Source organism: Gouania willdenowi, chromosome 18, assembly GCF_900634775.1.
Source record: "Gouania willdenowi chromosome 18, fGouWil2.1, whole genome shotgun sequence".
In the NCBI taxonomy this organism is placed as follows: domain Eukaryota; kingdom Metazoa; phylum Chordata; class Actinopteri; order Blenniiformes; family Gobiesocidae; genus Gouania; species Gouania willdenowi.
The window spans coordinates 23659521-23684705 of NC_041061.1; the positions used below are offsets into that span (position 1 = coordinate 23659521).

Sequence of the window (25185 nt, forward strand, 5' to 3'; positions counted from 1 at the left end):
GAACCCAACTGCCGTCATCACGGTAGACGCTCTCCCGCTATGACGGAGCCTGGTTCATCTACTACTGGAGCCATTTGTAGCTTCTGCCACGTGTATGGACGACAGACGGTGATAGCCGCTGATTTATCCTCTCTTTAGGACCGTGTGGTGGTGTTTGTGTGTGGGCTTAAAAACAGAATGAGAAGACAGTGACAGCGTTCTTCTCCAAGGTGAGTGTGAGCTCCCCATCAGCAGATACTAGCACCACAAACCCACTGCTGTGTAGCACTACAGTGCACCCCCGGAAACACTACATACAGTATTTAGCCAACATTCGCCTCGGATCTAATAGGAATATTTTTGTTTAATATTTACATTAAGCAGGTGCATTTTTTTTTAAACATTTGAAATGTAGACCCATGTTTCAAGAAGATATTATTATTATTATTATTATTATTATGTATTATTTCCGTGTTTGTTTAAACATTTCCGTAATTTACAAAATACATTTACAATGTTAAACCGCATTTTTAGCTCCAGGTAAGGTCGTGATCTTAACCTAGAAAAGCACGTGGTCGGATAGAGCACATGGTTTCATATCAACTTGTTGAGGGATATTTATTCATGATAAGAATGAAATATGAGTGTCTGTGTATGTTAAGGTTACGTTTATTCAGACAAGGTTTTTCGGGACATTTTTTTTTTTTTTTTTATCTCCAACTGCCAGTCTTCCTCAGAGGTGATTTCCCTTGATGTGTCCCTCTGAGGAAGACTGGGAGCTGACAGTCGAAACATTTCCTGATAAACCATGTCTGAATAAACCAAACATATTTAAAAAAGACCAAATGAACTTACTGTAATTATGGATCTCTGACTCAACATGAATCAGAATATACTTCATTTTCCCAGGGGGAAATTACTTTAGTTAAAGAGACTCAAAAAATATTACAAATTAAAACAAAAAAACGAAGTGTCCGTACCAATAGCCCCAGGGTCTGTGCGTAATGTGCCTTTGTGTTCATCATGTCAGGATGACTGGATAATTCTTCCTTCTGCTGTCGTGGGTTCAAATCCCTCTTTTGTCATATATTTTTTCATTTTAACATATTTAACACGGCAAATTCCACCTTTAAAAATGTTTAGCGGGGTAGCTAAAAATAAATATGAGCTAAAATAATACTGACGGAACTTTCAGTCACGTGGTGCCACGGCCTAAAAAGAATAAACACTAAAGAAAGAAAGAAAAACGAACATAATTAAGTAAAAAAAACAACTGTTAATTAAATAAAGATTAAATACAAGTGCACACATTACAGTGCAAACAAGATAATACACATGTACAAATAAAATACAGATTGACATACTGTATATTGACATATAGTTCCCACACTATCCCAGTGCCCACATCTGACCCTCATCCAGCTCTAATGACTGTCTTTTTGAATATTATGTCCCTTTATAACAGTTGTCTGAATAAATGAAGGCAGTGGCTATCCGTACGTAGCCGTATGTATGTAGCGCCCCTCATTGGCCAGTACTTCCGTTTGCTATTAATACGTAGATTCCTAAACAGACTAACTAACCCTAAAATAGCCCCGGCGGTTATCCGTACACCACTCTGATAAAAGAAACCTTAGCATATTATTAAAAAAGAATCTTGCTGGGTTTATTACTCGGTAACTTCAAAGGAAGCATCAAAGTGATCAGCAGATACCTCTGACGAAGACTGGCAAAACATGTCAGATCAATTCTAAGTAGATTTCCTCATACAGCTCTACTGAAAACCATTAAAACTCTTTCTATATTTGGTCCAACTTGTGCATCAGTTTGAAGGAGAATAGTAAATAGCCGACAGGTGAAGAAGACGAGAATAAGCATTAACCTGTCAGACATCTGTCAGAGGACGGTTGATTACTTTAATCTAAAATACTAGGTAATCAGTGTTTAGAATTTGTAAAAACAATTTTTTTTAAAAAAAAACAGTGTTTTGATTGAGTTATATGCAGATGAATCAAAGCTGTAATCCTTTTAAAAAGTAATTAAGTGAAAGTTATGACCCGGCCATAACCATCAACTCAAGTTGTATAACTCCATAAAAGTCAGATAACTCAAAGGAATAATATCTCTTATCTCTAACTGCTGTTTAACAGACTTACACAGGCGATGGAGTGATTAACACTATAACGCTCTGTGGCCACTATGTGTTGTTGATGTATTTAAGGGAAATATTGGGATCACTGCTGGTTTTATAAAGGTTAGGTTGTGATTGCTGAACAACTCTGATCACTCCAAACAGCACCCATTGTTGTTGTTGTTGACTAATGTGTGTAGGTTTGGTGCTGGTTTTAAATACACAGTAAATCTTAGTTTATTTTGCCTACAGTGCAGCACAGTGACGATGCTCACACCACGGAAAGCCCCAACAATTCTATTTAGCATTAGAAATGAAACCAAATAAAAGCTCATTGTCTAGTGTGATACATTGAAGTATGTGGTTGAATATGTGTACGAGAACGTTGTTTTGATTTCACTATTCATTTTTAGCTCTGACGAAGTTAATGTTGCATACTGTATGTTCAATAGGCCGAGTCAGGGTTGGGGTCAATTCCATTTTTCCAGTTACAATTATGTTTTCTATTACAATTACCAGCATTTTTTCCAATTATAATTAATTTGCAATTATTTTTTATGTTCAGAAAGTCAATTAATCAATTACTGAGCCTGAAATAAATGACATAATAAAAGTTAAACTTCCACTTCTGTTAGTATCTCCTATGATAACAGGTCCTAAATCAGCTGTAAAATACACCAAAAACAAATATCTATCATCTCATTTCTATTAGTTACCTTGTTAGACTTCCTAATCAATGAAAATATAGGTTTTGGTATGGGCGTTTGAGCCTTTTTTGTGTCAGTATACCCTTAGATTATCGTAAAATGTGGGACAGCTTGATATGAAACATACTGTACTTTAATAATTAACTACATATGAATAGAACTGTACAAAGAAAATCTAAAGAAAACATAACATCTTTTTAAGGAAAACAACAAAACAAAACAATGTTCTGGCTAATAAGCCCTGCACTCTTAATTAAAAAAAAAAAAAAAAAGTCAAAGTATAAACTGATTGTTTTCATTATTGTGTTTCATTAGTTATTTTTTTATTAATTCATTATTTCAACATGCATTTTACTGTCGCTCTGATGAGATGTTAGAAATAAACATTCTAATAATGTTGCTCCAACTGACTTTTATTTTGTAAACCGGAAGTTCCCCCTGAAACGGTTGTACTTGAGGTAGCTTGCCGACTGAATGTGTAGCTGCGAGACACGGACAAAAACCTGGAATAAAAAGAACTAAAGGACAACACGGACTGAGTTAATCTTAGTTAACCAGGCATAACAGTTTGAACACTGAGCAGGTGAAGATGATTAAAGCTGATCACGTTTTGACGGAGCGCCGCTGCACTACACGAAACACGGACAGAGCTTCACAGGAACAGCAAAGTTAAACTGGCACTAGAGGTTCTGTAGTGAGGAGTCAGTGGTGATTTGCATTGTTTTAGTGGTTTAAGATGAGTTTAATGCAGCCAGGACAGGAGGGGGGAGGGTGGTGCACCTACTAAGCGGTCCCTGGGAAACATTTCCCCATAAAAAACGTTCTTTGCACCACGGTGACGGCATTTCATCACGATTTTGTCCATTTCTGCGTTTAAACGTTTTTTATTGGTCGATTCCGTCTGCGATTCTTTTAACGCGGATTTTATAGGGCCCTATTCTCGGCATATAGCTCAGTTATGTTGCACTAAAATCAAAGTCGGTTTATAAGCCACAGGCAGATTGTATGTTTTTTTTATTTTAAGTTGTTGGCACATGGCATGTTAAAGCCAATGTTTTGAGTGTAAAATATGCCAATAAAATATATTTAATACATAATGTTCTCATAAAGGTGTACACATTTACATATTAAGTCATATATAGATTTTTAAAAAAATTGCAATAGTCGCCTTTTCCTTTAATATCAGAATATATGCTATCATGACCTATGTATTGGGATACAAATTGTATCGCCAGATACCAGGCAATACACAACCCTACTTGGCATGGTGATGATGAAAGTGTCACTCTTAAAAAACAAAAAGAAAGAGAAACAAAGCTGTCAAATTCCAACAAACATGTCAGTGGTGTGGAATGAGAAAAAACCAAACCTTTTATTGTTGGCTACAACATAGAACCACATGATGTGTTTTCACCTTTATTTTTATTATAGTGTTGAAGCAGCAGCTCAACAATAACACGGTTTCACTTTGCTCCTCTGAGAAGGCGATAGGAACTAATCATTGGTAAATAAAGCCCAGTAAAACTCCAGAAAACAGTAACCAGGAATAAATATTTGCTGTCTGATAGTAGCTCTAACAACCAGTACAATGGTAAACTAGGTGATATTACAGCCTGCGAATGCTGTACGGGGACACATTTACTCCATCTCCGGGTTTTAGTATCACTTGTCTGACGAAGTCTATTACATTTCCCGATATGTGTGTGTGTTAGGGATGTCCCGATACAACTTTTTCACTTCCGATATGAAACAGATATTGCAGCGTTGTGTATCGGCCGATACCGATATATCAGCACAAATCATGCATACTTTTATTACTTTTTTTGTAGTGTGGGATGTTAGAATAGGCTTGATCAAGTGATGTTACTCAAACAGAACAATAGTCAGCAACAGTAGGTTACTTTGTTGGAGTGTGAACCACAGTCACCTATGGATAGAAGCTGGAGCAGAACATTTTATCGGAGAGCTTATATCGGTGATCTTAGATGCAGTCTGATAAAATTTGTTATTCGTTTCCTGGCTGATAACGGACTGATATCCGATATCAATATCGGATCGGGACACCTCTAGTGTGTGTGTGTTTAATACGTCTGTGTGTCGGTGTGAATGTCCGCTTGTTTATGCCTCTGTCCTTTCTTTATATCCATGTCTTCTAAGACCCTTATTAAATACAGCGCCTTGTGAAAGTATTCGGCCCCCTTGAACTTTTCGACCTTTTGCCACATTTCAGGCTTCAAACATAAAGATAAAAAACTGTAATTTTTTGTGAAGAATCAACAAGTGAGATACAATCATGAAGTGAAACGAAATTTATTGGATATTTCAAACATTTTTAACAAATAAAAAACGGAAAAATTGGGCGTGCAAAATTATTTAGCCCCCTTAAGTTAATACTTTGTAGTGCCACCTTTTGCTGCGATAACTGCTGTAAGTCGCTTGGGGTATGTCTCTATCAGTTTTGCACATTGAGAGACTCCTTGCAAAACAGCTCGAGCTCAGTGACGTTGGATGGACAGCGTTTGTGAACAGCAGTTTTCAGTTGTTTCCACAGATTCTCGATTGGATTCAGGTCTGGACTTTGACTTGGCCATTCTAACACCTGGATATGTTTATTTGTGAACCACTCCATTGTAGATTTTGCTTTATGTTTTGGATCATTGTCTTGTTGGAAGACAAATCTCCGTCCCAGTCTCAGGTCTTTTGCAGACTCCATCAGGTTTTCTTCCAGAATGGTCCTGTATTTGGCTCCATCCATCTTCCCATCAATTTTAACCATCTTCCCTGTCCCTGCTGAAGAAAAGCAGGCCCAAACCATGATGCTGCCACCACCATGTTTGACAGTGGGGATGGTGTGTTCAGGGTGATGAGCTGTGTTGCGATTACGCCAAACATAACGTTTTGCATTGTTGCCATAAAGTTCGATTTTGGTTTCGTCCAACCAGAGCACCTTCTTCCACATGTTTGGTGTGTCTCCCAGGTGGCTTGTGGCAAACTTTAAACGACACTTTTTATGGATATCTTTAAGAAATGGCTTTCTTCTTGCCACTCTTCCATAAAGGCCAGAGTTGTGCAGTATAGACTGATTGTTGTCCTGTGGACAGAGTCTCCCACCTCAGCTGTACATTTCTGCAGTTCATCCAGAGTGATCATGGGCCTCTTGGCAGCATCTCTGATCAGTTTCTCCTTGTATGAGCTGAAAGTTTAGAGGGACGGCCGGGTCCTTGTAGATCTGCAGTGGTCTGATACTCCTTCCATTTCAATATTATCGCTTGCACAGTGCTCCTTGGGATGTTTAAAGCTTGGGAAATCTTTTTGTATCCAAATACGGCTTTAAACTTCTCCACAACAGTATCTCGGACCTGCCTGGTGTGTTCCTTGGTCTTCATGATGCTCTCTGCGCTTTAAACTGACCTCTGAGACTATCACAGAGCAGGTGCATTTATACGGAGACTTGATTACACACAGGTGGATTCTATTTATCATCATTAGTCATTTAGGTCAACATTGGATCATTCAGAGATCCTCACTGAACTTTTGGAGAGAGTTTGCTGCACTGAAAGTAAAGGGGCTGAATAATTTTGCACGCCCAAGTTTCGATTTTTTATTTGTTAAAAATATTTGAAATATCCAATAAATTTAGTTTCACTTCATGATTGTGTCCCACTTGTTGTTGATTCTTCACAGAAAATTAGTTTTATATCTTTATGTTTGAAGCCTGAAATGTGGCAAAAGGTCGAAAAGTTCAAGGGGGCCGAATACTTTCGCAAGGCACTGTAAATGGTATCGGCTCTATTCTGGGTGGCCATTTTGGATTTTGTTGTCGCCAGCGCATCATCGCGCATGTGCAGAACGACCTGAATTAAACATTTATAAGATCAAGGACTTATTTAATTCAGAATTGAAATCAGAATAAACCAGCCACCTCATTCGGATTTAAGTTCAGTTTTGAATTTGCATGAGTAATAAAGTGTTTACAAGGTCAGTTTAAAGATGAATTATTTTTTATTCTGAAGAGGAATTAAAGTTCCCATGTGATGTTGAGCAACTCCCTTAATTCTAACTGCTCGTGTTGTACGTGGTTCTGGATAAAAGTGTCTGCTAAATGTAATTGTAATCTAAATGTTTGTGTTGGCCAGCTTTACTGAGCTTTTTGTGGAACAAAGCCTGTTTGTCCTTCCTACCCTGTGAAGTTTGTAATTGAAATGAAAGGAGATGTGACCCCCCCCCGGGTCTGTAAACAGTTTACATTTAAAATTCCTTTTGGGCGGAATACCAAACTACCCCTCGTCAACAGAAGCTATAGCCTTTCCCCTTCTTTCCCACTCCTCCTTGGGAAAAAGTTCTCATTAGCCTGAAGGGAATTCTACAAACAGCTGAACATAAAGCTACTCTCTGTTATGTCAAGTGAGTGTGAGGAAATTTCTAAAGGTCATTTAGGTCATGGGTGTTTCTAAGTAATGGGAATTCTCTCTGTTTGGAAACGGTGGGAAAACAGCTGATTTCTAAGTCATTGCTTCAACTTAACTTTATATATAAAACACAAGTTATACATTTCGGATGTCATGAAATCAATGAAAAGGAATATAGATTTAAGTTCATGGTAAAGGCAAATAATGTCTTTTACAATACATATGCATAACACCTTATGCACGTAATGCAGACGTTGTCGTGTCACAGTGCTGTGGCTCCGTTTGCAGCCCCCCTGACCTCGATCCACCCCTGGTCATGTTTTTCCTGTCAATATTGGCACGTGCTTGTTATGGACACACTCAGAAATCCTCCCCCCTCACCTCTGCACAGTGTGCACACTCCCAGCGATGACATCAGGCTGGCTGTGCACCTCTCATTAGATTTAGAGGAACAAAGCTACCAGAGGAGCCTCTGCCTTTTCAAAAGCTCTAAATTGACCTTCATGTTCAGCCTGGTCTATGATTTATAGGCTCAGGGTAATTAGTTGTGCTCAGCTGGCCTGAACACCCAGAGCAGGTTTCGAATCAAATTAAAGACTGTCTGTTCGACCAACCGTGTCAGCACTTGGTTAGCAAACCTTACAGATCATGACAAACAAGGGGCAGAAGTGACCAATGGAGGTGTTGACTGGGTTTACTCATTGTGTGCCTGTTCAGTCCGTTTCACACCTGCCTGCACCGAAAGGAAGGAGGAGGTGTCCCCCAGCCAGTTTAGAGAAGTCAGACAGCTGGTCTGACCACATTCAGTTCAGGAACAGGGTTGTGCACAGGTGAGTTCCCAGAATGGAACAGAAGTTGTGTGTGTTTACTTCCGCCTGTAGCCACATGCGCATGGCTAATGCTAGCGAGAAACCAGAGCTGGAGGACCCTCCCCTGTTGCTAAAGTCTCCTGCTTGGGAACACTTAGGCGTCCGGATGAAATACTGCAATGGAGAAAAACCAGTGGTAAAAACGAGGGCAGTATGCCGACGTTGTTCAGCTGAGATCGGGTATTGTTCTGCAACACGACAAACATACTAACTCACTTGAAATGGCACCACCCGAGTGCCACTATCACTGCGACAAAGAAAACGTCCTTAGTGCAAACGCAGCTGACTTCAGCGTTCAAGTAGCCTCTGCTTAGCAATTCAGATCTGATCAAAGCTATAACAACTGTCATCGGAGTCTTTACAGCAGCGGATAAAAGCTGTGAGGAGCTTATTTTTTTTAATGATATTTTATGTATTTTTTGTTTAAGAAAATTATTATTATCAGGCAGCACTTTACAACAGTAAAGTTTTGTTTTTAATGAACAAGCAAGTTTATGTTTTGCATTTGTAACTGCCAGCAGCTCTGCAACCGAACCGTGAGCTCAAAACCGAAGTACGTATCGAACCGTGATTTTTGTTTATTGTTACACCCCTACAATGCACTTATATAGGTGATAAAAATTAAATATCAAATATAATTTATGTAATGCTGTGTGAGTGAGTGCTGGCTGCAAAAAAAAAAAAAAAGTGTGCTTCAGCTGTCAGTGGCTGCTCTGATCGGGGCAGAGAGGGAACGAATTAAGACAGGCTTGAAGCACAAGCGTCCACTATTGAATCAGTTCTTTTTCTGCATACGTCATAAATGTTTTGTCACGGTATCATATACTGTGGTAAAATAGGGAAGAGGTTTGACGGTATCAAAATTTGGATACCGCCCAAGTCAAGTGCGCGCCATCCCAGTATTTCTTGCTTACTCAATCTTTGCACACTATCCAATGTGAAGACACTACATACTAATTTGGACGTCGGCCTGAGTTAGTTTGCGATTTGGAACAGTTTTACTATTCAGATTAGGGCTGGGTATAGATAGTTACCTCACAATACGATATATTGCTATTTTATTTTATTTCTCTCACGATAACAATATTATCACGATACAACGATAACCGATATATCGCGGGAAATTTCGTCCACGATACGTGTCATTTATCTACTACACTAAATCCACTTCACATGAATTACAAAACATTGTCAATCATTTTCACATGAATGACAGCCAAGTAAAACACAGTGTAAACTGCACAGTGGCTCTTAACACTCACACATACTGTACATTTGTAAATATCCACTCCTCACCTATTGTCTCATTGTACTGTATTATCTCTGTGTATCATGTCTATATATACAGATATTGTTTTGGTCATGTCTTGTATGTTGCAATGAAAAATAAATAGAAATGTGATATTTGGCACCAGTGAATCGATAACGTATCGCTAGACGAAACCTCGCAATATATCGTATTGATATTTTGGCACACCCAGGCTCTACACCAACTTTTACGTGACCGTGCATCGTCTCCTCACCTGCAGTGCGGAGCGAGAGGGAGAGAAGTGCACTCTGTGGGACGTGACGAAGCACTCAGCCGCTCCGTCCAAAATAAGGTCATCCATACGCACTCGCACAGATGCGACCAGATAAAATTTTCACTCGCACACACAGAAAATATACTCACATGCGATCATTTTGGTCGCAGTCTCGAGCCCTTACACCCCTAGTCATTAATAAATCCAACATGGGCAGAAAAGTCCAACCTAAAGTGGAATAAGTACTAATACTTGATCACTGCATTGACGTAAGTTTTTCAGCTACGCAAGTACTTGAGTAATTTTTGGATCAGTTTTTACATTTAGTTACATTTTTAGAACACTGTTTTATTGTATTCATTGTTTAGAAATTGTCCCATGATATTACTTTCCAGAACCCAAAGAGAAAGTAAAGCATGACTGTATGTAAAATACGTAATAGAGAGAGAGAGAGAGTGAAGCTATTCACAAACAAGGTGCGTTGCCAGGTTGGGCTGGGTGTGTCTACAGTAAAGGAGGTACATTAGAGGGCATTTTTGTGAAGCTTTGATAGTTTCTGTGTGGATCGTGTGGCTCTGTTTGTTCGTCGACTGTAATATGACTCAGGGCCTTAGTGTGACCAGGATGCACTGGTCTCTACTGTATGTTTTTAAGAAGCAGGAAATGAGAGTGACGGTAACCAAGAGATGCAATCTGAACTATAGATAAAATCTGGAAAAACAGGAATAAGGTAAAAATGTTCTAAATAAGTGATTCAAATTCTGTTTAATTTTATTTACAAAGTCATTTCAAGGCTGTCAAAGTGATTCAAAATTAAAGTTTAATTTTAACAGTGTTGGGTCACACCAAGTAAATTGTTGGAACGGTGATCAAGCAAATAATCTAATGAATGGATTATTAGTGAAATATAAAAGCAGGTTTGTTAATATCAGTTGAAACTGTTGTCATAGAAACATCCAGCTTTATTTGATCCCATACCATTGTCAGCTAGTGTATCAAAGTTATTATACAGTGCTCAGATGCATTGTGATGTTGTGAAGACAGTTTGCAGTAGTGCTGTAAATCAACCACCTAAAATGCTTGTTTGAAAATATAACGTTTTGTATGTTGATATATAAATAAATAAAAATGTGAACATGGAAACGGAAACTTAATTGCATAAATAAGATTAACAACTTAGAAATAAATAGCAAAATTACTCAAAATAATTCACTGTTATTTAGCTTTATGTTTAAAGTAATCTGTATTTAGTTTTGGATTTTGTCTTTTCACACGCACTCACTTAATTATAGCTATGAGTGTTGCATCACTTCTGCTAATAAAATGTATTTAATTGTGTCATACCTTTTTAGGTAACTATAACATTTTGTTTATTGTTGAACTCCAGCCAAAAATAGTTTGTTTTACCTTAATTAGTGAAATACTGGTAGTGTTTATTTAAGCAACTAGTGCAGTGCTCGTAGGAAGTATGTATTACTATAGAAAAGTGGGAGGTTCAGTAGCTTTTTCATGGATGGTTGAATGAGGTTGTGTTTGAAGGTGGGACGTCAGTGACATTTAGGTTTGTTGTGAAATGAGTAGAGTGATAACTATTGTGTTTTCATATATTTAAATGAATAAATTCGAAAAAAGCAACGCACAAGCATGAAGTTATGCCTGGAGAAACACGTTAAGACGCTCACTTTTACATGGGAGCTTTAATTCTTCTCTAATTCAGAATAAAAGTTAAATCCTCTTTAAACTGACCTTGTAAACATGATTCCTAATGTAAATTTTATTCTATATTACACACACACACAAACACGGTTCACCCAAAGCGAGCACAAAGTGAAGCTACAGCAGAGTGTTGGCTCTCTGCCGGCTGGGACGCCATGGGGCGGCTGTGAAGCACCGTTCCTCAAGCACCCCTGTCTCAAGTCTGCTATCCCGACACAGCCTCTGCCCGGCCCACACACACTCAGACAGCGGGTCGCTGCTCCGCTCGAAACCACGAAGTAAGGGTGGCCTCTCCAGCGATTGGCTCTGGTGCACGTGACTCGTTCTGGTAGACAATTTTATGAAATACTGTAATTCATCAACGCTATTATTGCAATCCAAACAAATCAAACAATGCAAACCTTTGAACCAAAAGGCAGCCATGTTGAAAGTCTGAGCTCCGTCTGTGCCTGAACCGCAGATATATTTCAGCCAAACACACACCCCTTGCTTTATTTAAGCAATGTTGCCCATTTAAGTCATACCTATAACTGTCATATGAGATGATTTAGTTAGATTCTTCTGTTTCTTTTATGCAATAAAAAAAGCTTAGTTGAGCTTGGTAAGTCTGTTATGAGTATTAAAACCGCAAAACGGATAATTTCTCTTATGATTCATTGTTTAAGACATGGATAGATTAAAGAATGGTGTGCTGCAGCCCTGCATTATTTTCAGCTACGATGATGCTGATTGGTGCAGAGACTCAGAGGGATTTAAAGCATGTTCAGAGTGAGAGTGAGGTGGTGATGGAGGTCGTCCACAGTCTCAGCCCCTCGCAGCCACTCGTCACAATGTGAAGGACATTCCTGTGGCTGTGCCATGTGTGCTCACATCCAGCTGAGTTTGTTCTTCCTCTGCTGTCCTCACAGATCCACCACTAGCTCCTACATCAGGATGAAGGAACGCACCAACGCGCCTCCGGACCGGTGAGTGACGCCACACACACACACACTTTAAAACACCACTTTCATTTCCCCTCTCTTCGCTTGCTCTCTGCCACAGTTTCTGTGCGTCATGTTGTGGTGGCTGAGGCTCAGCCTGTATGAAAAGATGAGTCTCATGTCTGTCTATTTCCAGGGGCTACTTGGTGGGCATCATTTTCTTCATCCTAGGCCTGGGAACTCTGCTGCCATGGAATTTCTTCATGACAGCCTCACTGGTAAAAACAACTTGATCCTTGTTGATGTCCACACATCACTGAGTGCACACTTTGACCCCAACCAAGTCAGGTTACCACTGATCCCAGTCAGATGCCTCTTGTTCACTGGGAGCCTTGTATGCAGGCTCTTGTCAAATGACTGGGATCATGTGCTTATGGATCCACATGCTAAGGTTTAAAGTTTGTCCATGTTTTTTTAATCTTTTTTCCTGATTCTGGAGCCCCGCCCACATCTTCCACTGGTAACTCGACCCATAGGGACATCTGACCTCGTCCTCTGTCCTTTCCTTATATCAGTGGTTCTCAACCCTCTTTCAGGGGTAAAATCCCTTTTCATTATTGGGGGAACATTAGACGGTACATTTTTACAGAGCAATTCCTGAGGGGGACATTAAACTAAAGGCAATCAGAATGTTTTTGTTAAGCTAAAGAATACACAAACCTTTAAACAAATTATAAAGTGCAAATGAGAAGGCCACAAAACTATAGTATATGAAACAGGACTATGAACTACATAGCCAGTATAAAAGCATCTGATGTGAAAATGAATGTAAAAACTGTTGATTTTAATTGGGGGGTATAATATTTCAATTGCTAAAATTGTCAATGTAGTAAGTAAGTAATGCTTATTTCTATAGTACCATTCACAGAGGTCACAAAGTGTTTTACATATCAACTCATTCACACTCACACACTGGAACAGAGCTGCCATGTAAGGCGCTAGTCAACCACTGGGAGCAACTTGGGGTTCAGTGTCTTGCCCAAGGATACTTCGACACACAGCCCGGTATAGACCGGGATCGATCCCCAATCCTCTGATTAGATGTTGTTTAAACGCTCTGAGCAGGTGAAGCTGATTAAAGCTGACTCGTGTTTTCACGGAGCGCCGCTGCATTTGACAAGAAACAGATTTTATGGGGCCCGATACATTTTCACTACAGGTACCCTTTAAAACAGAAGAACCTCCGACCAACCCGTTTACAAATGGGAGGAACAGTGAAAGTTAAATACTGAGTAATAGATAAGTTGAGGTAAATAGGACAAAAAAAACATTTCAAATATGGCAGTATGTTAAAATGATTACAAAGGATGTCCTGATCACATGATCAGAAATCGGGCCCGATCACGTGGTTTCAGACTCGATCGGAATCGGACGTCATCTCCCGATCAGGACTCAGATATATATGTATATTTATTATCATTATAGTGGTGGGGGGTATACCGGTTCATACCAAATACCATTTTTAATAGGGATGTAATGATTCACTCAACTCCCGATACGATTCTCACGATTTATTTTACAAAATGGGACTGTGGACAAACGATGACTGAAAAATTTGAAAATATTTGAAAAATGATTTCATAAGCAGCTTAATACTGTACATGCTCTGCACCTGCAATGCCAACAAAATGAAGTTGTCATACTTTTCATTAAGAAAAACATGCATTTTAATCTGTGAAACTAAATGAGGAGAGTCAGCATTAAGAGTGCAGTTCCTAAAAGCACATTACTGTCCTTACTTTACAGCACTGTGGCACTTTTATTTTCTTATTTGTTAACAAGCCTGTTGGGTATTTTAAGATGAGGCACTATTCATTTTTATATTAAAAATTTTTATTTAATCTTGTACTGAAGTCTAAAGTGATTTTTTTTTAATTAATTATTTGCTTGATTGTTCAAGCTACGTCACAGAAGTGCTTTGTTTAGGGTTAAAATAAGGTGAATAAAATAAATAAGGGACATCCTGGATCTGTTTTTTTGCTCTTTTTTTAATGTATTATAGAAGTATTGAATTGGGACTCCATCCCGGCCAATTCTCAAAATCAAAGGACTAGGAGGCAAAATAACCTGATTGGGACATTCCTAATGATTACATTTCTAAATAAAGAGTTTAACAAAACATTGAGAGAATTAAGATGCATGTTATATGTAATAAAACGACACCACAAACAAAATGAATGAGCTACTTACGTTCAGATGGACAAGCCCCCAGTCTGTCAAGACTGGTTCAAGGAGGTGACAGTAGACGAGGCATTGAAGGCATAAATGTGATCAGATGCCGTTTATTTACAAAACTGTGCAGAAACAGTAAGAGAGAGTTCAACAGGGTGGAGGTGGATTGGAGTAGAGCAGGCAGCTGCACACAGGTGTCTCCACTCTCCAATCAGGGGTGGACCAACTGTCACCCAGTGGAGAACCTGCACAGAGGAGGAAAAGGGAGGAGCAACTGGTGGAGACAGACTGATCCCCACCCAATAAGCATTAGGATCTCCCGATACAACTTTTTCACTTTCGATATGATACCAATATTGCAGCCTTGCGTATCAGCCGATACCGATATTGATCCGATACAGTATCAGCATGAATCATACAGTACATATTTGACTTGTTTTGTAGTGTGGAATGTTAGAAAAGGTTTGATCATGTGATGTAACTCAAACAGAGAACAATGGTCAGCAACAGTAGGTTACTGTGTTGAATGTGAACCACAGTCATCTATGGATAGAAGAGCTGGAGCGGAAAATTGTATCGGAGAGCTTATATCGGTGATTTTAGATGCAGTCCGTTAAATCCGATATTCGTTTTCTGGCTGATGTTGGACCGATATCAATATCGCATCGGGACACCTCTAATAAGCATTCTTACTTACTTATAGTGTGAAACAATTTGAAGACTGATAGAGAGGATTTAAACAAGAGTATAAACATTTTGATATATAATCAATATGTGGTTTAAAGTTGAATTTAGGGTCCAGCCACGTTCCCAGATATTTGACAGAGTTCTATCTTGTGTTGTTGTAGTACTTCCAGGATCGCCTTAACGGGACCGAATGGAGCAACGGCACGGTCGTGGAGGGTAAAAAGTATCACTTCAACAACTGGATGACACTGCTGTCCCAGCTGCCCTTGCTGCTCTTCACTCTGCTCAACTCCTTCCTGTACCAGAGGTCAGTCACTGGACCTGCATGCCCCAGGGGATTCTGGGAGTATCCCTTAGCAACTGCTCGTCAATCATCCGCTAATGTGTGTGGCTGCGTTTCAGGATCTCGGAGGCCGTACGCATCGCCGGCAGCCTCGTCTTCATCCTGCTGCTCTTCATCCTCACCGCAGTATTGGTCACTGTGGACATGGACCTGGACCCCTTCTTCTCCGTCACCATGGCGACCATCTGGTTTATTAACTGTAAGTGTGTACGTAGACCAGGGGTCACCAACCTTTCTGAAACTCATGAGCTACATTGGTTGCACTTCAGATTATACCTACACTTCTTAAATACCACATTTACACAATTTCATTTTAATTAGATGACAAGATAATAACAAAGGCTAGCAGTAACTTATAAAAGTAGGAAATAATTCCACCAAGTTCTTCTTGTCTTCTTTTTAAATAATATGTTATGGTTTAATTTATTCAGACTATTTTTCACATCAAAGCGATCAGCAAACGACTTTGAAGAGGACTGGCAGTTGACAGTCGAAACATGTCAGATCAAAGTACATATCCTGAAAAACAGTTGTTTGAATAAATGAAACCATAACATACTAAAGGTAGGAAATGTTGAGGTTTCAACATTAGAAACACTTTATTTGAATTTGTTTCTTTTTTCAGTCTGTATTCTTTCCTTATCGCCTTCTTTATAGACGTGTTGATTGAGAGTATTTGTGTTTTAGAGATTTTTAGAGAGTAACCTGAGAGAGAGCCGAAATCATTTAACGTTTCCATCACTTTAGGGAGTGTCTCATTAGGGTTTTGAAGGTATAAAATTACGTCATCAGCAAAAAGTCCAATTTTGTGTTCCTCTTTAGCTAAATTGATTCCATTTGTATCTTTATGTTGTCTAATGGCCTGGGCCAGGGGCTCTATGAATATTGCGAAAAGAGTAGGACTTAAGCAACAACCCTGGCGAGTACCTCTATACAGTCTAAAATTATTTGTAAGGTGTCCGTTGATTTTAATTCTAGCAGTTGGTTCACTATACAGCGCCTGAATGCACTTGTTGAATTTGGTGTTGAAGCCCATTCTTTCTAGTACGTTTCTTAAAAATTTCCAGCTCACTTTATCGAAGGCTTTTTCAGCGTCTAGACTCATCACTGCTGCACTGATTTGTTCTTTGTTAATATGTTCTATTATATTTAAAGTTCGTCTTATATTATCTTGAGTTTGGCGCCCTTTAATAAAGCCTGCCTGGTCTTCGTCTATTTAAACAGGTAGAAAGTGTTCTATTCTTTTTGATAAAATTGATGTAAATATTTTATAGTCAACATTCAACATTGATATTGTGCGGTAAGAAATAAAAATCTGGGAACTTGTATTACACAAGCCACAAACAAACTTTATGAAACAAACTACACTAAAATAAATGACAAAATACAAAATGACTTATCACAATGGACGGCACTATCCTTAGATTTCAGCGCTAGAATTGAAACTATAAAAATGAATGTGTTGCCAACGTTATTGTTTCTTTTTTCAGCTTTACCAATCAGATACCAGAATCTCAATTCATAGCCTGGAATAAACAAATCTCAAAATTTATTTGGGCAAGAAAGAAACCAAGGGTTAAATTTCCAACTTTACATCTGAACAAAGATAGAGGTGGACTGTCACTACCAAACCTGAAGGAGTATTATTTAGCTGCTCAGATGAGATACATTGTCTGCTGGTGCTCTCCAGATTATCAGGCTAAATGGAAACAAATTGACTTAAACACGGGCCAATCCCAACCACAAACCCTGATAGGTGAGACAGAAATAAAATGAATGGGTGCTAATGGTATTGTAGAACACACACTAAAATTATGGAAAATGATAAGGAAAAAATATAACTTGGAAAATGACTGTAAACTACTAATCTGGCCTTCCCAAACACTTCGATTCACAACAGCAAAAATAGATGATACTTTTAATAAATGGAGCGATAAAGGGATAACTGCGTTATGCACAATGATGGAAGATAGAACACCTAAAACATTAAAATCATTTGACAATCTTAAAAAAGAATTTGATTTAGAAAATGGCGATTTCTATAGATATCTACAGATAAGAACATTTTTTTGATACTGAAATCAGAAAAGAGCTTTCAGCAGGAAACGAATTAATAGAAATCATAATACAAGCATACAAAGCCACTCCCTTTAAAACTGTATAAAAGCCTAAAACAAAATGGATCCAACACTTTTTATATAAAACAAAAGTGGGAAAGGGAGTTAAATATGACGATATCTGAGGATGAGTGGTACAGCATGTGCGATACGCAGCACACCTCCACCAGCTCAAGGAGATGGCGGGAATTTGGCTGGAAGAACTTGGTACGTTTCTTTATAACACCACTAATTTTTAAAGAAAACACTGAAATGTGAACAGCTGTGCTGGAGGGGCTGTGGGCAGGCGGATGCTGACCACTCACACATCTTCTGGTTATGTCCAAAAATAAAAGCCTTTTGGAGGGAAGTTATCCAAGTAATGGGAGATGTACTGTGTTGTACTATTCCTGTGGACCCTGTCGTTTACCTTGGCCTTGTACCGGTTGAAGTCATCTCCAAAAGTGATATCTATCTTTTTAAAATAATGACAATTGCAGCGAGAAAGAATATTACCAAAAACTGGATGAAAGTTGACCCACCAACAGTGACTCAATGGACAAATACACTGGAGGAAATATATGTAATGGAGAAATGGACTCATTATCTAAGAAACCAGTCGAGACATTTTGGGAAACGCTGGACAAAATGGATTGATTACAGGACAAAGGACTGAATTTTCACAAGGAGCACTACCCCCCTAATTTATTTATTTTCTTTTTCTTTAATTATTTATTTAAAAAAAATTATTTTTGTGTGTTTTTTCTTCCTTGTTGTCCATGTAATATAAAATTGTAAATAAAAAGTATTAAAAAAAAAAGAAACACTTTATCTCTTCTAATTTATGCAATTTTTTTTCATTTTCATGACATTTTTCAGAAAGCCCACCTTGCGTTTTTATAAATATATCTTATATATAACATACCACTGACATACACCAGGTTAGATGGTTGATTTAATACTAAACCTTCATCATTAACTACATCTGTCAAATGTATTTATCTTTGTGAGTTTAAATCCTAGAAAGTTAATCAAATTTAGATAGATGAAGCTCATTGGTGACTAGAGCTCCTGAGGGTCCCTCTCATGGTTCATGAGGGCTACCTGGTGCCTGCGGGCACCGTGTTGGGGACCCCTGGCGTAGATGCTGATGATGATGATGATGTTGTCTCTGCAGCCTTTGGCGCCGTGGTGCAGGGCAGTCTGTTCGGCCTGGTGGGTCTATTGCCTCAGAAGTACAGTGCCGTCTTCATGAGCGGTCAGGGCCTCGCCGGAACCTTTGCCGCCATCGCCATGATACTCGCCATCGCCAGTGAGTCTTCCACACTCTGTTGCCTAGCGACAGAACACACAGCCAACCTTTTTTTTTTCCTAAAGTTTGTTTGTTCTTGAGGCGAGGCCGACCGGGAGACGGCAGCGCTGGGTTACTTCATCACGCCATGTGTCGGGACACTGATCACACTGTTGAGCTACATGCTGCTGCCACGCCTGGTCAGTGTGGCACACTACATTACCCACAATGCACTCATTTCAGCTCTGTTCAACCTAACGGTAATGTTAGTGTTTGGTTTGGTTTGCAGAGGTTTGCTCAGTTTTATCTGGACAAAAGCATCACGTATGAAGCAGGAACCACTGATGAGCTGCTGAAAGGTGAGACTTCACATTTAGCATTAATTATTTATTATTATTCCATCTACTTCCTTTGGCACATATTACATAACCATCTCAAAACCAATTCAAACTTTTCAAACTGCAAAATGTGCTGCCACTCAAATATAGAAGCAATCCCATAACAAAAAGATTATTGAGTAGTTGTAAAGTTTTAAATCACATGTCAGCATTTAGAATAATGAGCAATCAGAGCATTAATACAGGAAATGACAAAGGCTTTCATCTGTTTTTCTGGTCTTTTTGTATTTTTTTCTCCTTTGATTTTTGTATATTGTTCTTTGTGTTTTGAGAACATTTTTGTGTATTTTGTAATATATGTTGTTTGGAGTCATTTTTTGTATTTGTATTGCAGTTTTGTGTGATCTTTTTGGAGTTTTAGTATTTTTGTTGGGGTTTTCTGTACTTTTCTATATTTTTGTGCATTTTTGTTAGACTTTTTCAATTTATATTATTCTGTCATTTTGTGTGTTTTTGGATTTATTATTGTGCATTTACTTTGAGGGCCTGCACAAAATTAGAGCGAGCACCGCATGTGGTCCCCGAGCCGTTAGTTACCCATGTTTTTTTTTTGTAAGTGTTTTAAGTTTTATGCAAAGTTGTCCCTGTTGATTTTCATTGGACAGGTGAGAAAATAAAATTTGACACTACAGCCAAAATCCATACAACATAAACACTTTTGTGCACCCACTAAAGAAAATAACTTTTTTTAATACATACCGGTATAAAAAAAGTTATTTCTTCCCACTCAACCTTAGAAGAAAAAGACTAAATCACTAGAATACAAGCAAAAGTCTTCCTTAGCGATGCACAACTGCTTTGCTTTGTGTTCGAACTTTCATTCAGAAAATCTGTTAGATTTGATTAAGGAACCATTTGGTCTAATGTGAGCTAATAACAGGCTCCTCTGACAGAGGTTGATGTCTGTCTGCTTTAGTCTCGTTCAGTCAGTGAGCGTCTGTGTATCTAATCAGACAAAGACGGCCTCTGTGTGAGTGACACAGACTCTCCTGCTGATTGTTTGCACTCCCTCAGGACATGTTGGTAGGTCACTGTTTACATGGGAGGGGTTTAAATTTGTCTGCAGAAATCAGCGTGGTGGAAAACGGCAAAGTGAACGGTCACGCTAACGGATCGGCGCTGTCAAACACAGCCAAGGGCGGCAGTGGTCCCGAGGCTGAGGGACCGCCCAGTGCAGACCGCAGCACGCAGGCCTTCCTGTCATTGGAGCAGATGGAGAAGGGAGGGGCCAAGGCATCTGTCATGGAGGTGTTTAAGAAGGTGAACTTGCTGCTGTTTGTGCTGCTCACTCCATGTTCTCAACATAGAGTATCACACTGCATTAGCTTAGCATTAACATTAACACTAACCTAGCTTTCGCCTTGCATTAGCATTCATTTAGCTATAGCACTAACCTAGCACTTGCATTAGAATTATCCTAGAATTAGCATTCAAAGTCAATGCAGTTTCACCAAAAAATGTAATAACTCAAAAAAAGTTTAAAAGTTACAAATTGTCAAAGTTACAAGCATAAATCTCAGGAACTTTCTGAATGTTTTGATAGCTGAATTGTCAAAAAGGACAAACGGTGTAGGACGAGTTAACGACAGACAAATGAAAAAAAGAAAAGAAATGCATAACAAACTATTGTTAACCGTTCACTAACTAGCTTCTCTCTTTGTGTGTTTCAGATCTGGGTGATGGCTTTCTGCGTGACGCTTGTGTTCACAGTCACTCTGTCCGTGTTCCCTGCCGTCACTGCAGACGTCAAAACGTCGTTCTCAAGCCCCAAGTGGGGTAGGAAGATAAACCCCAACTAGAATATTAGCATTTCCTGGCCCGCGTAGCACTGCATTAGCTTAGCATTAGCTAGCATCAGCATCTGCTTGCATTAGCACTAACTCGCATTAGCTAGCATTAGAATTAGTCTAGCATTAGCACCACCAAATCATTTGCCTAGCAATAGCATTAGCATTAACTAAGCATTGCCTAGAAATACGGTAGTTGAAATGTGTTTAAGGCAGTAGCTAAACATGTTAAAGATTGAAGTTGACCCTTCAACCTTTAATCAGTTAAAGAATGGCTGGAGATGAAGGGGTTAAATGTTGAAAAAGATGCACTTTCCTATAGAAATAAATGGGAAGGAAAAAAAATGTGATACGTCAAAAAGTTTAATAGTTACAAATGATAAAAGTACAAGCATAAATCTGGGGAACTTTCAGAATTTTTTGATTGCTCATTTGTCAAAATCAGACAAACGGTGTAGGAGGAGTTAACGCAGACCAAAGAAAAAAACAGATATTATTAGTGAGAACTAATGTAACACAGGCCGCTGACACCATTCTCCTCTGTTTGTCCTTCAGAGCGTTTCTTCATCTCAGTCTGCTGCTTCCTCATCTTCAACATCAGCGACTGGGTGGGACGGACCATCACCACTGTCATCCAATGGGTTGGTGTCTACACTACTTAGCTCAGTGGTTCCCAACCCTTTTCTTGCCGTGACCCTGTTTTTATACACATTTCTAGTGACCCCAGAGACTTTTTTAAAAAAAAATCTAAAATTAGTTTTTTGTTACAAATACAAAGTTGTGACAATATGTGCCAGCTTTAGAGGTGTTTGAGATTTTGTGGTGTTTTCATTTAAGCTCTTTAAGCTTTCTGCCTCTTACTGCACTGTATACCAATTTTGGTGATATTATGTATTTTTTTTTTTTTTAGATGTTCAAAATAGATGAATAATAATAAAAATAATTAAATACCTTAGATCAGATTAGATTGTCTGGTTTATTTCTGTTTTGGTTTTTAGTCAGTAAAACAAAATAACCACACTGTTTATTTGGTTATTCCGTTTTAAAACCAAATCAAAATAACAAAGAAGGAAGGGTACATTGATTTCCTACAAAGCTCCCACTCTTACCTCTCTGAGCTTCTTCTTCTGTGACCCCCAACTGACCCGTGTTCGTCCTCCCCCCACAGCCCAGTAAGGAGTCACGGCTGTTCCCAGTGCTGGTGGTGTCCCGTGTGGTGTTTGTCCCTCTGCTGATGCTGTGTAACATCCAGGATCGCTCCTTCCTCCCCGTCTACTTCTCCCACGACGCCGTGTTCTCCGCCATCATGACGATGTTCTCTCTGAGCAGTGGATACTTCGTCTGCCTGTCCATGTCCTATGCACCACAGTGAGTCACGCACAGCACTAATCAGTTGTAATTACATTTTCAACTATCCATGTATAATTTATTTACAATTACAGTTACCCGCTTTTTTTTTTTCAATTACAATTCTTTTTTTTTATCCTCAGAATGTTGATTACAATTAATCACAATTACTAAGCCTGAAATAAATAAATTAATAAAAGTTAACCTTAATTTCTGTTAGCATCTCTAATGATAACGGGTCCTAAATCAGCTGTAAAATACACTAAAAACTAATATCTATCATCTCATCCCTTTCCTATCTATTGGTTGCCTTATTACGCTTCCTAATCAATGAAATATAGGTTTTAATATTTTTGGTGTGGGCGTCTGAGTCTTTTTTCTGTCAGTATATCCCCCTTATTTATTTTTTTTAATGGTAAAATGTGAGAAAGCTTTATGAAACATATTTTAATAATTTTTAACTACATGTGTTGAACTGTGCATAGGAGCTGTAGCATGACTCAACAGTTTTACGTTTAATTGTAATTTTTGTTAATTATTTGTTTTTATAGAATTTTCATGGCAATTACATATACAACATAATTGTAATTATAAAATACGTGATTACAATTACAAATGAACCCAACCATGGTACTAATACCCACAACAATTAGTTGGTCATTAAGTGTGCAGTGAGGGTGTGAGTGTTGTTGACCTGTTGTGTTTTGTGTTCAGGTTGGTAGAGTCCAAGGATGCAGAGACAGCTGGAGCTCTGATGACCTTCTTCTTGGCCCTCGGTCTGTCTCTTGGAGCCGCACTCTCCTTCCTCCTCAGGGCTCTGGTTTAGGAACACACAGGTTTCTCTGTGGAAGCTGTTGAGAGACAATGCAGTAAACCCTGTTCTCTTTAAAGGAGACGTGTGTGTGTGTGTGTGTGTGGTTTATTAATAGTCTGATGTTGTAGTTAATTACTGCTTGGCTTTGGCTTTACATGTTTAGATAAAGGGAAATGACAAGAACATTACAACATTCTGTCATCCAAAGGAGAAACTCTGTGCTCATAGACACATATCCTGGATTCCATTATTATTATTATTATTGTTAATATTACTGGATTGATGATGATTACGTTGTGTATTCTTGATGCCTTTTATTTTTGTATGGTGTAAATGAAATGTCAGAGAGCTGAACATTGTTTTTTTGTAGTTTTCTGCTATGAACAAACATCCAACCCCTTCAGCCAATCAGAAACAGTCACAATAACACAGATTATAACACTTTTAGTATCCATGTTTCCTCTGCGTCTAGAGAGCTGCTTACTGCCACCACCTAGTGGTGATTTGTTGCATTAGATAAGTTGATTATAGTTTTATTTTATTTATTAGCATGAGTAATCCTTTAAAATAAACATGACTGACCTTGGTTTACTCAGGATTAAATTAGAGTTTAATCATTTCTACAATATAATTGTTAGATTAACTTATTCTTGCTGCTGTCACAGATTTCTTTGTACTGATATTTCTTATTGTTAATTTATTTGAGTTATTATAAGGATTAGGACCAGCTAACATTCATAGGAAAAAAAACATTTAAAAGGAGAACAAACGTTAGCTATTCTTGTTTAGCTGATGTATTGGCTGTTTATATTGTGTACCATTTTGTTTATTGTAGGTCAATATTCTAAAAGAATCTGATTTTTCTATAAGAAATGTGTGACTTCCAGTCTTTGATTGTGCTTCTTGTTCTGCTTTCTCTCATAAACTGCAGATAAGTGTAAAAACATTCAGAGACAAACATGGATTCCTGAGGAAAGGGAAACAGAATCTGTGCATGTTTCCAATGTATCTGTTCTGAATGTCCTCATCAATAAATCAATGAGTTCAACGTATTCAATGGAAATAACTCGTTAATCACATCTACAGAATTTATGAACAACTTCTCCGTTGGAATTGTTGCTGAACAAGGTTCAGTGAGGTGTTAAAGATGCTCTACGTCAAATACCCCCTTTTTCTCTTACTATATCTGAATCCACGTACCCCCTCATGTCTGACTACGTTTAACTATTAACTATACAGCATAATGATGGAATGAATGAGAGATGACACACATTGAGTAAGTGGAATAAAACAGTATTTTACTACAACGTATTAGGGCCGCATTGAAATAAACTACGAGATTAAAGTCAAAATGTTTCAAGAATAAACCTGTAATTTTATGTGGATAGTCATATTTTAATAAAATCATAATTTTATGAGATTAGTCATATTTTGAGAATGAATTTGAATACAAACAGGATCTTCTGTTTAGCGTTCACTCGTGTGTAACGGAGAATTCAGTGAGATTATATTTGTCTTGAGGTTTCACACATGGGGAAATACTGAGCCTTTGTTTATTTTTATTAACTAAAAATAAACATAAAACCCCATGTTTGTAATGATTTCATTTGTTAACTTTCCACTCTGAAGTACCCCTTGTAGTGCCATCATGTACCACCATCCGGTTCGCCACAAACTCCTAATCATTTTGAGGAACAGAAAACGTTAGTTTACATTTAAATACACAATCCTTTGTTTTATTTCAGCTGCATTTCATTATTTTTCCATCTTTGTTAAAAGACCAGCAGCATGACACCGCCACCACCATGCTTTACAATTGTGAAGATTTTAGGCAATTCTAAGGATATAATTAACCAATATGAACAGACTTTGCTTCCTTGATCAACCCATAGAAATATATACGTAGACGCTTGTGGAGAGGCGTGACTAAGTGCTG

The 25185-nt window shown here is 38.4% G+C and overlaps 2 protein-coding genes across 5 annotated transcripts in view; one reads left to right on the top strand and one right to left on the bottom strand.

Annotated features, from left to right (window-relative positions):
- The window catches only part of LOC114480285 (vascular cell adhesion protein 1-like), a 51275-nt gene extending 36678 nt beyond the window's left edge, over positions 1–14597 (bottom strand). The window contains exon 1 of the mRNA XM_028474285.1: positions 14505–14597. The gene's annotated coding sequence lies outside the window, so the exon portion shown is untranslated. The remainder of the gene's footprint in view (positions 1–14504) is intronic.
- LOC114480284 (equilibrative nucleoside transporter 2-like) lies at positions 1–24301 on the top strand. Of its 4 annotated transcripts, none has more exons than XM_028474280.1 (13): positions 1–209; positions 12243–12299; positions 12451–12532; positions 15335–15480; positions 15576–15715; positions 18790–18924; positions 19006–19103; positions 19193–19262; positions 20368–20561; positions 20972–21077; positions 21644–21729; positions 22257–22456; positions 23150–24301. In XM_028474280.1, exons 2-13 carry the CDS (start codon positions 12268–12270, stop codon positions 23259–23261), a joined length of 1401 nt encoding a protein of 466 aa, XP_028330081.1. In that variant the 5' UTR covers positions 1–209; positions 12243–12267; the 3' UTR covers positions 23262–24301. The 4 variants fall into 4 exon arrangements, with proteins under 4 accessions (XP_028330081.1, XP_028330083.1, XP_028330080.1 ...); XM_028474282.1 differs by lacking the exon at positions 1–209 and adding an exon at positions 8043–8056; XM_028474279.1 differs by lacking the exon at positions 1–209 and adding an exon at positions 8073–8275.
- Positions 24302–25185: the final 884 nt, after the last annotated feature.

What these genes read in the sequence shown, in the direction of transcription:
- LOC114480284 (XM_028474279.1), top strand. Translation starts at nt 8,112, where the DNA reads ATGCGCATGGCTAATGCTAGCGAGAAACCAGAGCTGGAGGACCCTCCC. An exon ending in ACATGCTGCTGCCACGCCTG is followed by an intron (nt 19,104 to 19,192) that starts GTCAGTGTGGCA and finishes TTTGGTTTGCAG; the next exon opens with AGGTTTGCTCAGTTTTATCT. An exon ending in GTTCTCAAGCCCCAAGTGGG is followed by an intron (nt 21,078 to 21,643) that starts GTAGGAAGATAA and finishes TTTGTCCTTCAG; the next exon opens with AGCGTTTCTTCATCTCAGTC.